Here is a 16,300-nt window from a genome sequence, read left to right as displayed (position 1 = left end):
TAAGAGCTTAATACCCAAGGTCATGTAGCCGGATGGAGCTTGGATCTAAGTCTTAGTAAGGCATCAGACATCAAATAAGTTGAAGACAGAATCTTTGAAGCTTAATTAGCTTTTTTCTTAACTATCCTTTTCTCTATAGCCCCAAACATACCTTAGACATTATATAATAAGGGTTATACGTAGTAGTGTGCTGGAAATATTTAACAACCGGCTCTCTGGAAAAAACATTATGCATGTAAATGTGTGCATAAGCTTATTGTAATCTTTATGTATATAAAGGATGAGTAGCACACAGTTTACAAATAAAATTAAATATATAATCCTTTTTGTTATAACTTCCATTCAGCTAATTCAGTCTCACCAAATATTTTGTATTATTTTGGCCAAACTTTCATATCCATTGCCAACGTAAGGTTGCAATTGATGAATAAGTGTAGTTCTGACATGAACATCAACTATATTTTTTTCTTACTGAGTATGTCAGAACTTTACTCTTTTGTCAATGGCATGAGCAACTTCTTTACTGAATCAGATAATGGTCTTTGAATATTTGAATAATATTTCCTCAACTTTTTGGTGCTATTCACAATGTAATAGCTACAGACACAACATAACTTTTAAGTTTAATCTGTGTAATTAACATGTTCCCATCATTTTCTTAAGTTTAAAAAAAAATCAAGATAATAAATCCCTAATTTGTAGCATTTGCCAGTTTCTGCTGTAAATACTCCTATCATGGCTGATGTCAGGCTACCAAAGTGACATCACTGAAGAGATGGGAAGAGATACGAAGTAGCATATTATTATATAGTATTTACACAATGTAGATATAATAGACATGAATACTTTCAAGAACATAAATGGTAGTAAAGTTGTGTAAAATAATTGGAAAGTACTGAGTTTGGTTACATATTACCCTTACTTTTAATTTATCCAATCGCATGTGTATATAATTGAATTTTAAATAATGGCTGTGTTTAGCAACTTAAATACAGCATTCCTGAAATTTTAACCATTGGTTTTTATGAGCTGGTAGAGGTTGACCATAGACACCATTGGTTATGTTAACCCCAAAGGGCTAAAGAGATCTGAAGCACTCTTATGTCTACATTGCATCGTCAATTATTTTTAATAAATAACGTAATGGTTTTATGTATATGCCAGACCACAAAACATGTTGCATATTCACATGAATTTCATCATATCTTACTAGAAATATATAACCTGTCTTAGTATATGTACTAAACCCAGGAAGTTTTTCCTTGCCAGGCACCTTTGAGTATCGAGTTCATTGCACAATGGTTGGGATTCAGGCTGTGAAATCAAGATGTGTTGGTTGGAATTCTAAATTCCCCACATGCTAGCTGGGTGCTCTTGGGCAAGTTATTTAACCTCTCTAAATCCCAATTGCCATATCTATAAAATGATAGTAATAATGATACTCCTTAACGTTGTTGAGATAGTTAAATGAAAAAGTGTGCTTAAAATGCCTCCATGTAATTAGCGCACAAGAAATGTGATACACACACACAACCACGTATACACACTCATTACCCTCATTACTTGGAGGTTGTAATATATTACATTCTGATTACATTCTGTTTGAACATATGACACAAACTAAATCCTCAGCAGGGATTAATAATTAACGGTAAAATAATTAACTTGTGCTCCATCATATTTCTGTGGTCAAAGATGATTATTTGTTTCTTGAAAGATTGGATATTCTGCCTTTAAAATTGCCCATGCTATTAGTAAACTCCCTCTCACTTGACAACCCTTTCTTAATGCTTGGAGAAGTTGCTTTGTTGGGAGCTGCAAGGCATTCACTATCAATACAGGTGTTGGCCCCTGTGCTCTTGAAGTTGACAGTCCTGCAGAAGGGACCAGACAAGTGCCCAGTTGACAGTGGTGTGAGGCAAAGTGGATGATGGCCAGGAGCGGAGTATGACAAAGATCTGGGGCCTCTGCTGCTGAGAGGGTGTGGTGCTGGGGAAACCTCTTGGAGTTTGTGGGCCAGGATGACTTGGTTTTTTTTTTTTTATTTCTTTTTTAACATCTTTAGTGGAGTATAATTGCTTTACAATGGTGTGTTAGTTTCTGCTTTATAACAAAGTGAATCAGCTATACATATACATATATCCCCATATCTCCTCCTTCTTGCGTCTCCCTCCCACCCTCCCTATCCCACCCCTCTAGGTGGTCACAAAAGCACTGAGCTGATCTCCCTGTGCTATGCGGCTGCTTCCCACTAGCTATCTATTTTACATTTGGTAGTGTATATAAGTAAGTGCTACTCTCTCACTTTGTCTCAGCTTACCCTTCCCCCTCCCCGTATCCTCAAGTTCATTGTCTACATCTGTATCTTTATCCCTGTCCTGCCCCTAGGTTCTTCATAACCACTTTTTTTTTAGATTCCATATATATGTGTTAGCATACAGTATTTGTTTTTTTCTTTCTGACTTACTTCACTCTGTATGACAGTCTTCAGGTCCATCCACCTCACTACAAATAACTCAGCTTTGTTTCTTTTTATGGCTGAGTAATATTCCATTGTATACACCTGCCACATCTTCTTTATCCATTCACTTAGGTTGCTTCCATGTCCTGGCTACTGTAAATAGAGCTGCAATGAACATTGTGGTCCATGACTCTTTTTGAATTATGGTTTTCTCAGGGTATATGCCCAAGAGTGGGATTGCTGGGTCGTATGGTAGTTCTATTTTTAGTTTTTTAAGGAACCTCCATACTGTTCTCCATAGTGGCTGCATCAATATACATTCCCACCAACAGTGTAAGAGGGTTCCCTTTTCTCCACACCCTCTCCAGCATTTACTGTTTGTAGATTTTTTGATGATGGCCATTCTGACTGGTGTGAGGTGATACCTCATTGTAGTTTTGATTTGCATTTCTTTAATGATTAGTGATGTTGAGCATCCTTTCATGTGTTTGTTGGCAATCTGTATATCTTCTTTGGAAAAATGTCTATTTAGGGCTTCTGCCCATTTTTGGATTGGGTTGTTTGTTTTTTTGATATTGAGCTGCATGAGCTGCTTGTACATTTTGGAGATTAATCCTTTGTCAGTTGCTTCATTTGCAAATATTTTTTCCCATTCTGAGGGTTGTCTTTTCATCTTGTTTATGGTTTCCTTTGCTGTGCAAAAGCTTTTAAGTTTCATTAGGTCCCACCTGTTTATTTTTGTTTTTATTTCCGTTTCTCTAGGAGGTGGGTCAAAAAGGATCTTGCTGTGATTTATGTCATAGAGTGTTCTGCCTATGTTTTCCTCTAAGAGTTTGATAGTGTCTGGCCTTATATTTAGGTCTTTAATCCATTTTGAGTTTATTTTTGTGTATGGTGTTAGGGAGTGTTCTCATTTCATTCTTTTACATGTAGCTGTCCAGTTTTCCCAGCACCACTTATTGAAGAAGCTGTCTTTTCTCCATTGTATATTCTTTCCTCCTTTATCAAAAATAAGGTGACCATATGTGCGTGGGTTTATCTCTGGTCTTTCTATCCTGTTCCATTGATCTATATTTCTGTTTTTGTGCTAGTACCATACTCTCTTGATTACTGTAGCTGTGTAGTATAGTCTGAAGACCAGGAGCCTGATTCTTCCAGCTCCGTTTTTCTTTCTCAAGATTGCTTTGGCTATTCTGGGTCTTTTGTGTTTCCATACAAATTGTGAAATGTTGTGTTCTAGTTCTGTGAAAAATGCCATTGGTAGTTTGATAGGGATTGCATTGAATCTGTAGATTGCTTTGGGTAGTATAGTCATTTTCACAATGTTGATTCTTCCAATCCAAGACCATGGTATATCTCTCCATCTGTTTGTATCATCTTTAATTTGTTTCATCAGTGTCTTATAGTTTTCTCCATACAGGTCTTTTGTCTCCTTAAGTAGGTTTATTCCTAGGTATTTTATTCTTTTTGTTGCAATGGTAAATGGGAGTGTTTCCTTCATTTCTCTTTCAGATTTTTCATCATTAGTGTATAGGAATGCAAGAGATTTCTGTGCATTAATTTTGTATCCTGCTGCTTTACCAGCTTCATTGATTAGCTCTAGTAGTTTTCTGGTACCATCTTTAAGATTCTCTATGTATAGTATCATGTCATCTGCAAACAGTGACAGCTTTACTTCTTCCTTTCTGATTTGGATTCCTTTTATTTCTTTTTCTCCTCTGACTGCTGTGGCTGAAAATTCCAAAACTATGTTGAATAATAGTGGTGAGAGTGGACAGCTTTGTCTTGTTCCTGGTCTTAGAGAAATGGTTTCAGTTTTTCACCATTGAGAACGATGTTGGCTGTGGGTTTGTCATATATGGCCTTTATTATGTTGAGGTAAGTTCCCTCTATGCCTACTTTCTGGAGGGTTTTTATCATAAATGGGTGTTGAATTCTGTCAAAAGCTTTTTGTGCATCTATTGAGATGATCATATGGTTTTTCTCCTTCAATTTGTTAATATGGTGTATGACATTGATTGATTTGCATATATTGAAGAATCCTTGCATTCCTGGGGTAAACCCCACTTGATCATGGTGTATGATCCTTTTAATGTGCTGTTGGATTCTGTTTGCTAGTATTTTGTTGAGGATTTTTGCATCTATGTGCATCAGTGATATTGGCCTGTAGTTTTCTTTCTTTGTGACGTCTTTGTCTGGTTTTGGTATCAGGGTGCTGGTGGCCTCGTAGAATGAGTTTGGGAGGGTTCCTCCCTGTGCTATATTTTGGAAGAGTTTGAGAAGGATAGGTGTTAGCTCTCTAAATCTTTGATAGAATTCACCTGTGAGGCCATCTGGTCCTGGGCTTCTGTTTGTTGGAAGATTTTTAATCACAGTTTCAATTTCAGTGCTTGTGATTGGTCTGTTTATATTTTCTATTTCTTCCTGCTTCAGTCTCGGAAGGTTGTGCTTTTCTATGAGTTTGTCCATTTCTTCCAGGTTGTCCATTTTATTGGCATATAGTTGCTTGTAGTAATGTCTTATGATCATTTGTATTTCTGCAGTGTCAGTGTTTACTTCTCCTTTTTCATTTCTAATTCTATTGATTTGAATGTTCTACGTTTTTTTCTTGATGAGTCTGGCTAATGGTTTATCAATTTTGTTTATCTTCTCAAAGAACCAGCTTTTAGTTTTATTGATGTTTGCTATCGTTTCCTTCATTTCTTTTTCATTTATTTCTGATCTGATCTTTATGATTTCTTTACTTCTGGTAACTTAGGGGGTTTTTTGTTCTTCTTCCTCTAATTGCTTTAGGTGTAAGGTTAGGTTTTTATTTGAGATGTTTCCTGTTTCTTGAGGTAGGATTGTATTGCTATAAACATCCCTCTTAGAACTGCTTTTGATGCATCCCATAGTTTCTGGGTCGTCGTGTTTTCATTGTCATTCATTTCTAGGTATTTTTTGATTTCCTCTTTGATTTCTTCAGTGATCTTGGTTATTTAGTAGTGTCTTGTTTAGCCTCCATGTGTTTGTATTTTTTACAGATTTTTTCCTGTAATTGATATCTAGTCTCATAGCATTGTGGTCAGAAAGATATTTGATATGATTTCAGTTTTCTTAAATTTGCCAAGGCTTGATTTGTGACCCAGGATATGATCTATCCTGGAGAATGTTCCATGAGCACTTGAGAAGAAAGTGTATTCTGTTGTTTTTGGATGGAATGTCCTATAAATATCAATTAAGTCTATCTTGTTAATGTATCATTTAAAGCTGTGTTTCCTTATTTATCTTCATTTTGGATGATCTGTCCATTGGCGAAAGTGGGGTATTAAAGTCCCCTACTATGATTGTGTTACTGTCGATTTCCCCTTTTATGGCTGTTAGCATTTGCCTTATGTATTGAGGTGCTCCTGTGTTGGGTGCATAAATATTTACAATTGTTATATCTTCTTCTTGGATTGATCCCTTGATCATTATGTAGTGTCCTCTTTTGTCTCTTGTAATAGTCTTTATTTTACAGTCTATTTTGCCTGATACGAGTATTGCTCCTCCAGGTTTCTTTTGATTTCCATTTGCATGGAATATCTTTTTCCGTGCCCTCACTTTCAGTCTGTATGTGTCCCTAGGTCTGAAGTGGGTCTCCTGTAGACAGCATATATACAGGTCTTGTTTTTGTATCCATTCAGCCAGTCTGTGTCTTTTGGCGGGAGCATAATCCGTTTACATTTAAGGTAATTATTGATATGTATGTTCTTATTACCATTTTCTTAATTGTTTTGGGTTTGTTATTGTAGGTCTTTTTCTTTTCTTGTGTTTCCTGCCTAGAGAAGTTCCTTTAGCATTTGTTGTAAAGCTGGTTTGGTGGTGCTGAGTTCTCTTAGCTTTTGCTTGTCTGTAAAGGTTTTAATTTCTCTGTCAAATCTGAATGAGATCCTTGCTGGGTAGAATAATCTTGGTTGTAGGTTTTTCCTTTTCATCACTTTAAATATGTCTTGCCACTCCCTTCTGGCTTGCAGAGTTTCTGCTGAAAGATTAGTTGTTAACTGTATGGGGATTCCTTTGTATGTTATTTGTTGTTTTTCCCTTGCTGCTTTTACTATATTTTCTTTGTATTTAATTTTTGATAGTTTGATTTATATGTGTCTTGGTGTGTTTCTCCTTGGATTTATCCTGTATGGGACTCTCTGCACTTCCTGCACTTGATTAACTGTTTCCTTTCCCACATTAGGGAAGTTTTTGACTATAATGTCTTCAAATATTTTCTCAGTCCCTTTCTGTTTCTCTTCTTCTTCTTGGACCCCTATAATTCAAATGTTGGTGCATTTAATGTTGTCCCAGAGGTCTCTAAGACTGTCCTCAATTCCTTTCATTCTTTTTTCTTTATTCTGCTCTGCAGTAGTTATTTCCACTATTTTATCTTCCAGGTCACTTATCCATTCTTCTGCCTCAGTTATTCTGCTATTGATTCCTTCTAGAGAATTTTTAATTTCATTTATTGTGTTGTTCATCATTGTTTGTTTGCTCTTTAGTTCTTCTAGGTCCTTGTTAAACATTTCTTGTATTTTCTCCATTCTATTTCTAAGATTTGGATCATCTTTACTCTCATTACTCTGAACTCTTTTTCAGGTAGACTGCCTATTTCCTCTTCATTTGTTTGGTCTGGTGGGTTTTTACCTTGCTCCTTCATCTGCTGTGTGTTTCTCTGTCTTCTCGTTTTGCTTAACTTACCATGTTTGGAGTCTCCTTTTCGCAGGCTGCAGGTTTGTAGTTCCTGTTAATTTTGGTGTCTGCCCCCAGTGGCTAAGTTTGGTTCAGTGGGCTGTGTAGGCTTCCTGGCGGAGGGGACTAGTGCCTGTGTTCTGGTGGATGAGGCTGGATCTTGTCTTTCTTGTGGGCAGGAGTGCATCTGGTGGTGAGGGGTTTGGGGTGTCTGTGACCTTATTATGAGTTTAGGCAACTTCTCTGCTAATGGGTGGGGTTGTGTTCCTGTCTTGCTAGTTGTTTGGCATAGGGTGTCCAGCACTGTAGCTTGCTGTTTGTTGAGTGGAGCTGGGTCTTAGCATTGAGATGGGGATCTCTGGGAGAGCTTTCGTCGTTTGATATTACCTGGAGCTCAGAGGTCTCTGGTGGACCAATGTCTTGCACTCGGCTCTCCCACCTCAGTGGCACAGACCTGACACCTGGCTGGAGCACCAAGCCCCTGTCAGCCACACAGCTCCAAACTCCGGAATTCCACACTCCAGAGGCCCTCCTTTCCACGTGCTGCCTCTCACTTTCCACGCAGGTCCTCCTGACTTTGTTTTTAATCCCACTCTGTATTTTAGAACTGTGTAGCCTCAGACATGTGACTTATCCTTTCCATGCCTCAGTTTTCTTTTTTCTCACATGAGAGTAATAATAGGATATACTCACACATTGGAAAACCATTAGACTTAGAATGCATTCAAGAAACATTGTTCCTATCCCACCCCGTGCCTCCTTTCTTTTCTATCCCCCTCTCCTTTCTCCTTAACTCCTACTGTCCCTCCTTCTGCCACCTCTCCTTGCCCTTTGATAGGAGAGGTTGGAAAGATACTTGATGGAAAGTGTGTTGTTTCAGATCAGCCCTTGTAGGATTTTAAATTTTAAATATTTTAAACTGCCAGAAGAAATGGCACCATTAAATAGAATTTAAAAATCAAATCTTCCCAAACCACATTGTTCACAAAAATCTTGCAATCTCTGCTTATTAACCTTTACCCATTGTAAATTTTATGTTGTTAAAAATCGCAGTGGATGTACTCTTCTAATATTAACTGTGTTCACTGAATTTTGTATAATAAAAATGTTGCATATTTATCTCTTTTATATTATATTTGGTTACCACATGTAATTATGAATATTTCCATAATGCCCAGTATTTATGTTGTTTTATTTTTTCTTGTTATATGAGTGTCTGCTAAAAGTATTTTGGAAACCATGGCTCTCGATGATTGAAAAGGTCTTTTATAGCTCTGACATTCTGTAATTTGATTATTTGTGTAAAGGTCCAAAAAATGCCCAGTCTATAGCCCTTGCTTCCTGTTTTCCATTCCTGTTTCTTTTCCTTCCTACCTGCCTTCCTGCCTTCCTCCTCACCTTCTTCCCTTCCTCTCATAAACATTTCAGAACTACAGCTCTGAGCCTGATGGCCTTTTAGGCACTGGCGGAACTGGACCCCCTGTAGATCAGATACAAACAGTGGCAAACTCTGGAGGCTGTTTTGCCTGCAAAGGGCTACGTGATTCCGGAGAGCCTTTGGCACAACCCTCCCCCTCACCCCACCCCTTCTTTGACTGACTTCTGCTCTGAATTACCCCTCACCTTCATCAGTCAGCTGAATGCTCAGCTCTTTCCCAGACTCTTCCTTTTGCCCATTTGGGCCCGTTCTTCATCCCTTGGTTCCTGGCCCACCCTCATCCCACCATACCCCCTTTTTTTCCTCTCAGTTTTTTGGCTTCTGGCTGTGGACCAGAATATGGTTTTCCTGTTCCCCCACCTGTCTGTCATTTCCAGCGCAGTGGGTCTGTGGTGGAGGCTTTCTGTCTGTCCTCACACTGAAAGGCCTGGTGCCTTCACATGTGAGCAAGTGGGAAGACTCCACCTTAGGCCAGTTCTGTGGCTGTTAACTTAATCCTTGAGATGCTGTCAAGTCTTTACCTCTGATTCTGGCAACTTGGCCTACACTTTTGTGTTGAATTACAATCATGGTGTATAGTTTTCTCTTTGACATTAAAATGTTTTATTCATTCAAGCATTATGCATTGACTTCTTTCTGTCTTTCTAGCAGCATGTTGGGTACAAGGGTAACAGTATAGTTAATCTCGGAAAGTTAGTAGAGTTAATCTTGAAAGTTCTCTGTTAGTATGAAGAAGAAATAAGCAAGGATGTAATTACTGGTCCATGTGTTCAGCTGTCATCATAGAGGTCAGGGTCAAAGTTCCGTGATGATGCAGAGTATGGGGATCAGGCTTTGAGTTGGTGACTCTTACTAACCAGCATTAATCATGATTCTAATTTCTTCTTTTTTTTTTTTTGATGAGTTGGGAATGCAGCCAAGGCCCTCATTTTATTTTTCTTGGTATTCTCTACACAGGGCCTGGCATATAGTAGGCGTTTATTAAATCCTTAATAATAAATGAGTGATACTTTTTCTTATGAGAGAAAATAAATGTTTTTAGAAGAGTCAGCTTTATACCACAGTTTCAGGGAATGAATTGTGATGAAAAGTGAAGATTGCTTTTACTTGAAAGAGGCTGATAAATTTCCCAGACCTGGGATCACTTTATGCAGTGTATGATTTAAGGGTGAGTGAGCATGCCAGAGCGCTCCACTTGAGCTGAGTGATGGGGAATGAGTTGTGGAGCTGTGGTCTTAGATGGTATTTTGTGAAAAATAGTGGGAGATTTATGGCTATTAAACAACTTTGTAGCTGCCCCCTTCTTGTCTTGAAGCCTGCCAAATCTCTCCTCCTGTGGTCTGTATCATGTTCCTTCCGGGCATCCATGATGTTCAGAAATATCCACTGGAATGCAGGTTTTCATGGAACGCACCCAATGGGAGAGGGCTCGAATTTTACACATTCATCTAAAGACATTTGTTTCCTGGAACCGCAGAGTGAAATTCTCACTTTGCAAATCTCTTGTACTGTACTTTCATTCAATCTTTTCCAACGAGGTTGCCAAAGTTCTTCCTTCCTTCCTGCGTTATAGAAATTGCAAAGCACAGTATATTAGTGACCATTATCATTATTGATGTGAGTTTAAAAAATTATTAGCAACTCTCCAATTGTGAGTAGGAGACAAGTACATAAACCTTCAGTATGCTTTGGCAGATCTTAAGCAGAAGGACTTACCAGGCTGGAACGAGCATTTCAAGCCTTGGTGTGAAGGGGGAATTTATAGTTACTACTGTTTATTGGCTTTTTCCATTCTATTGTCATACTCAGTAGCTTTGGAAGAATTAGAAATGGGATATTTCATCACAAAAAGCCAACCAGAGATGGCCTGAATCCATGTTGGGCAAGTATCAGAAAATTGTTAGAGGAAATTTCCTCTAATTATGAGTTTATATCAACATAGGACTTATGGATCAGAGAGAAAATAGGAGTCTGTTTTTTCAATTTTCATGTTTGATTTTGAGGAATTGCAAAAATGTAGAAAAGTGTGAAAAGTAATGAGCATGTTCAGCTACCATACAGGGTTTGTATTTTCTAATATCTTGACATTTTTTGTCATGTCTTATCTTTCAATAAAAGAAATAAACCTTATCTGTAAAATTGAAGCTCCCCACCTTTCGCATTAGCCCCAGTCCTATTCCTGTGCCCTGTGGCAGAGGCAACCATTTTCATGAATTTAGTGTATAACCTTTATCATTTTCAGACCTTTCCATATACACACATGAGATCAAAGAACTACACATTTACATAAATAATATTGCACTACATTTATCATTTTGCAACTTGCATTTTCACTTTTTATTAAATTTTTAGACCTCAAATTGAGATATATAAATCAGCTTTATCGCTCTTAAGTGCTAAATATTATTCTGTCATATGAATATACAGCATTTTATTTATCCATTTTCCTCATTGATAGACATTTGAATTATTTCCAATTTGTTCTGTTGTAAATAATACTGCAATAAACATTGTTCTATGTTCCACCTTACAGACCTGAGTAAAATTTTCCATTGTATATATTTTAAAGGAATTACAGTACCAGTTTTCAATTTTATTAGATATTGCTAAACTACTCTCCTGTGTAGTTGAACCAATGTACGTTTCCACTGGCAAAGGATGAGAGGTTACGAGTTTTGTTGTCCTTCATTCTCTATAGCACTCGCTATTGTAAGACTTAAAAGTTTGCCAACTATGATGGACAAAAAAAATTGCATTTTGTCTTAATTTGCATTACCCTTAGGACTAGTAAATTCGACCATCTTCTCTTTTATTTATTGACCACTCAGGTTTCCTCTTCTTTGAATTGTCTGAGATTTCCTTTGCCCATCTTTTATTATATTTTTATTTATTTAGGGATATAGGTATCCTGGATGCTAACATTTTATTGTAGATGTTGCAAAAATTCTCTAACAGGGGTAAAATGTTTACTTCTCTAACAAGTAAAATGTAAAAGTGTAATTCTTTGCCACAGGTCGTTAGAAACTTTGGCAAGTACTTAAAGATTTGAGAATTATTTGTAGTTCTGAGGATTCTGATTTACCCCGATTTCCCTGTTCCCATTTTAGGCATACTTCCTTAATCTGGGTAAAAGAAAACATTAAATATTTCCACTTACGTTTCTATTATTTCATTCTTGATATACTGTGAGTGTATTGCTTCAGTTTCAAGGGGCGTTCTCTATTCTGGGGCAGGTAGTATGCAAATTTAAGATATTGTCTTGTCCATTTCTTTCATATGATAATTGTGCTTTTCTGAATCATGCTTCTAAGCATAATTTTCAACATCACTATTGAAAAGATCACATGGACTTCATTTTGCTAAAAGCCAAGTCAAAGAACTGGTAGTTAGAACCTTGGTTTGTAGCGGTTTTCCCCAACATCCAGCCATGAAAGTCTCACCAAAAGGCATAGTTTGCAAAATTCTTCTTTTCCTGGATTCTTTTCCATGACTTGAGTTTATAAATGGACATTGAGCAGAAACGTAATTAAGTGCTAGGCGAAGAATGATGACTGCAAAACAGAACTCAAGCCACACAGTTTTTGCTTTGACTACAATTGGAAATAAAAGTTAAATCGCTATTTTACTCTTGGTTACAAAACTCGTATGTTTTGCCCCATCAGAGCTATTTGCTGAAAGGTAGTTTCTTCCAGTAATTTTAGGAAGAGCTGTCATCAAATTGTCAACAGCCCAAATTGAGATTAAAAGCACCAAGAAATATCACAATATAGCAACCTAAAACTCATCCTGGAATTTTAGGCTTTTTTAGCAACAAGGTGGAGCAGAAACAGTGACAGAGAAAGAAGCTATGGCCTCTTATGGAGGAAGTACAGTAGATCTGTGGAAGGACGTTCCCCGTTCCTCTGCCGCATATACCCTGCCTCGAGCATTGAATAGATGCCATATTCAGAACATGTTGTTGTGTCTCATTTATCACGTAGGGATTACAGGAGACCTTGATGCCAAATGGAGAAACACCTGGTGATTCTAGTGTTTGAATTTTAATCTAATTGCTGACTCTTTTACATTGTTGCAGCATCCTAAATGTCTAATGATGCAGTATCTTACAAATCTTGGGTCCTTTTTAAAACATTTTTCTTGGTGACTGAACTTTGATCTTTCCAGACCCAATACCTTTGGATCAAACTTTAAACACCATATATTTCTCTTGCTGCTGAAATGAAGAAATGCTACCCGAAATCTGTCTCTACCTTAGGGACAGAGCTTCTGCTTTTGTGGCATTCAGAACTCTTTCTGTAAGTCTCCACTGAAAGCTGCTTAATCAAACATCTCAAATGTCAGAAACGGGGTTTAAAGGGTTTTTCTAGCAAGTAGGTCTAATCTCCTACTTAGTTTTGATTCCTATAATGTCGATAATCTCTTTGGAGAAAAGGCCTCCTCCTACCAGGGCAAATATATCCCATAGAACGTATTTCCTTTTCCAGAAAGAAAAATGTAGCATTCATGAAATTTACTTTTTCATGAAGCTTGGAAAGGTTGTAAGCTTAGGATTTTGATCCTAGCAGATGTTCTTTTTTGGATATTAAAAAAAAAAAAAAAAAAGTAGTGTTTGATTCAGAAGTCTCAGTAAGAGTTGCAGTGGTGATTCTTCGTACTCCACGCAGCCACACTCAGAATGTGACATACTGGTCATTAGCTCTGAGTGACACCTGACTCTCCAGCTGTGGTCCTTTCCTCCTGCCTTAGCGCCCATGGATGTAGTGTTAGGGAAAGAGAGTTAGCAGCCTGCGTCCCACTATATAGAAGCAAATGGTTAAAGAGCCTTGTGTACAGTAAAAAAAAAAAAAAAAAAAAAAGCATCTTCATAATATTTTCTTTTAGACTTTGAAATGGCAGAGTTTTGGCGATGACCATTGTATTTCAAATTTCAGATGGGTTTTTCAGTGCTATTGTAAAATGTAGCCAGAACCCCAGTTGCAGGGTCTGCAATGGTTTGTCTCCTTCTCTAGGGTCACTTCATGCTGCCAGGCCTTTTGTCTTCAGCTTCCCATTATCTCCATGCCACTGGGTCCAGTAAACCAGGCTTGTTTGTCCCATCCACCCTGGGGGCAAAGCTCAGCCTCTTCACTGGTTTCCATAGAAATCTCCTCCGCACAGTGAGCGTTCAATCTGTGGGAAGTGTTGGTAGGAGGCCTGTGGCAGAAATGTAAGTCTGCATCATTTCCTGCCTTCAACTTCTCTTTTCCTCCTCCTCCTCCTCCTTGCAGTTCAGCACAGTAAACAAACCATCCCCTTGTGTCAGAGCCCTTCCACCTGTACCAAGTCCCCTGAAAGCTTGGTCTTCGACCCTACACTTACCAGAATATTATCCCAACACAGACAACTCTTGCTTCCTAAGAAGAGTCTTGGTCCATAATATTTTCTCCAAACCCAGATCCCAAGGAGACAAGTTGGGTAAATGAAGGTATTTAGTGTTTGGTGTGGCTTCATGTTGATGTGGTTTTTTCACGCAGGCCTCCAGTGACAGCGTTGCCGCCTCTCCGAAGAGCCGCTACACACCCCTGCCTTCTGCTTCCAGGGAACTCACCAGTCACCGAGGTAGGAGCCCTGCTTTTTATTGCTCTCGGTGGCTGAAGGGAGGGACACCGGCCTGTGCGGAGCTCGGGGCTCATTACTGCTGCCTCGGCACTTTGGAAGGAACACAGTGCTTTTCAAGTCCTTGATGAGAAAACCATACCTGTCAAGCCTAGTGATTTTCACTCATATTAAACAGCATTTAGTGGCAGTCTATTGGGAAGGCAAATAAGTCTATGGTGGAGTATAATTTTGTGATATTTTTTCTCTAAACAAAGAGATTATCGTACTTAAAAATTACTAAGGAGGTCATTTCCTCCAGAGAAAGTGATGGAGAGAAATTAGGAAACTCAGTGATATTTGTAAAAGTGTCACTGTTTGGGAGTATACTAGTTGAAATCTGTAATTTCAAAATGAATGAACTCTACATTACAGCTAAAAGGAATTCCAGTTTGTCTAGCAACATTAAGGAGAATCAATATGCAGTTTTCCCTGAATTCTCTGATCCTTGAAACTTTAATTTGGCTTACCCAGTTCTTCCAAAGCCTTGAATTCCTCTTGCCATCTCTAAAGTCTGCAAGGAATATAATTTAAACATGCTTTATCCCTAACCTGGCTGTTCAGGCCGAGGACTATGTGACCAGCTTTGTTGGAATTAGTTAGGACAGGAAGAGGCCACATGATGTAACTTGTTTACCCCATTTTATTCTGGTTATGACCACAGTCATGTTTCGTAATTGTGAATCTACCTTCCAAGGATAAGTAAGAACAGGCTTAGATTGAGGGCATTACATACTTTAAACATTGCTTCCCCAAGCAGGAAATTCCCCTTGTACATGCAGGGGACACTAAATAAGGGCTCTTCCAGCTTTGTCATCCAAGCTGCACAGAAGGATGGATGGGTCGGAGCCAAGTCTGTAGAGATTATCAGAAAGTAGAGCTGACCCTCTAAGCAAGACATGGGGGTTTCAGGCAAATGGCACACTTATATTTTGCAGGAAACGATCCATAGAGTAATGCAGGATTCCAGGTGTCTGTGACTTGGACCTGTGTTGTCTGTTTGATGTCTGGGCCCAGTGGAACTTTTCTACATTTAAATATGTGTTGGTTCAATTAGGGTTCAACTGTGATTCCATTCAGTAAGTGTCAAACTTGTGAAAATCAATTTTGCTCAAAGTCAGGTAGAATAAATAGCTGCCAACATGTTATATTTTGAGGGGTGTGAACAGATCTCTTCTGCTGAATGTCCTTATGAAGGTTTTGAGTATATCCCTTTAGAGACTGTTTTATTGGGTGGCGGGGGGTGGCGGGAATTCCTCTAGGCAAACAATAATATGCTATCTAGAAGGGATGACAAATTAAGCCTAGCATCATATTCTCATAGATGGTCTCTTGCATTTGAATAAGGGTAGTTTTAACTGTGTAGCCCGTTGACTACATGAGTAGGAACTGAAGTCTCAGAGCCCTCAAGCCTACTTGAGTTGATCTGGCCATGAAATTGAGATTTCACAGCAGGAGGACCCCATAAGTGATAGTCATCAGTAATAGGGCAAAGGTGATCTGTCGTTATAACAGTAAAATAAAAAATCTGAACCTTGAAGAAATGGAATATAAAACAATAGTTTTGAAGACTTTTTGGTTAATATTTGGAATATGGAAAAATACCTAACATGGTTAGAGTGAAAATAGGCCCCCTTGAATGATATCAGAGCCCAACATCAATAGGGAAAACATTATTTAAAGGGAGCCAAGAACAGATGTCTTGAATTTCTTGAGTAATTAATACACATTTAATGCATTTGATGCATTAGTTGTGTGATCTGTGCTAAGTACTTAGATGTTGAAAAGAGCAAGACAGCATCATGAAACGACGGCCAGGTCTTTGGACTTATGTTCATGAGGAGACCAGTAAAGAGAGAACCGAAGAAGCTCATTAGGCTGAATTATTATTGGACTGATCTGTGTAGGGAAAATATGAGACTGATATATTTCATCTTGACATGAATCATGCAGTGACAAATGAGGAAAGCCATAGTTTTCAGCATCCAGAATGAAACCACTTAATGCCATCTTGGTTTTTTTGTATTTAAGTGAAAGAAATTATTCTAAATTTCTGATTCCATAAATCA

At 38.2% G+C, this 16,300-nt stretch overlaps 1 protein-coding gene across 2 annotated transcripts in view; it reads left to right on the top strand.

Moving 5' to 3' along the window:
- The window catches only part of LRMDA (leucine rich melanocyte differentiation associated), a 1,073,058-nt gene that overhangs the window by 860,359 nt on the left and 196,399 nt on the right, over positions 1–16,300 (top strand). For both annotated transcript variants that reach the window (XM_036827919.1, XM_036827918.1), the window contains exon 6: positions 14,111–14,195. In XM_036827919.1, coding sequence (XP_036683814.1) covers positions 14,111–14,195 — 85 coding nt within the window. The remainder of the gene's footprint in view (positions 1–14,110; positions 14,196–16,300) is intronic.

This window comes from Balaenoptera musculus, chromosome 16 (genome assembly GCF_009873245.2).
Source record: "Balaenoptera musculus isolate JJ_BM4_2016_0621 chromosome 16, mBalMus1.pri.v3, whole genome shotgun sequence".
Classification (NCBI taxonomy): Eukaryota; Metazoa; Chordata; class Mammalia; order Artiodactyla; family Balaenopteridae; genus Balaenoptera; species Balaenoptera musculus.
The sequence above is the reverse complement of the archived record's forward strand: the minus strand, read 5'-3'. Positions and strand labels throughout refer to the sequence as shown.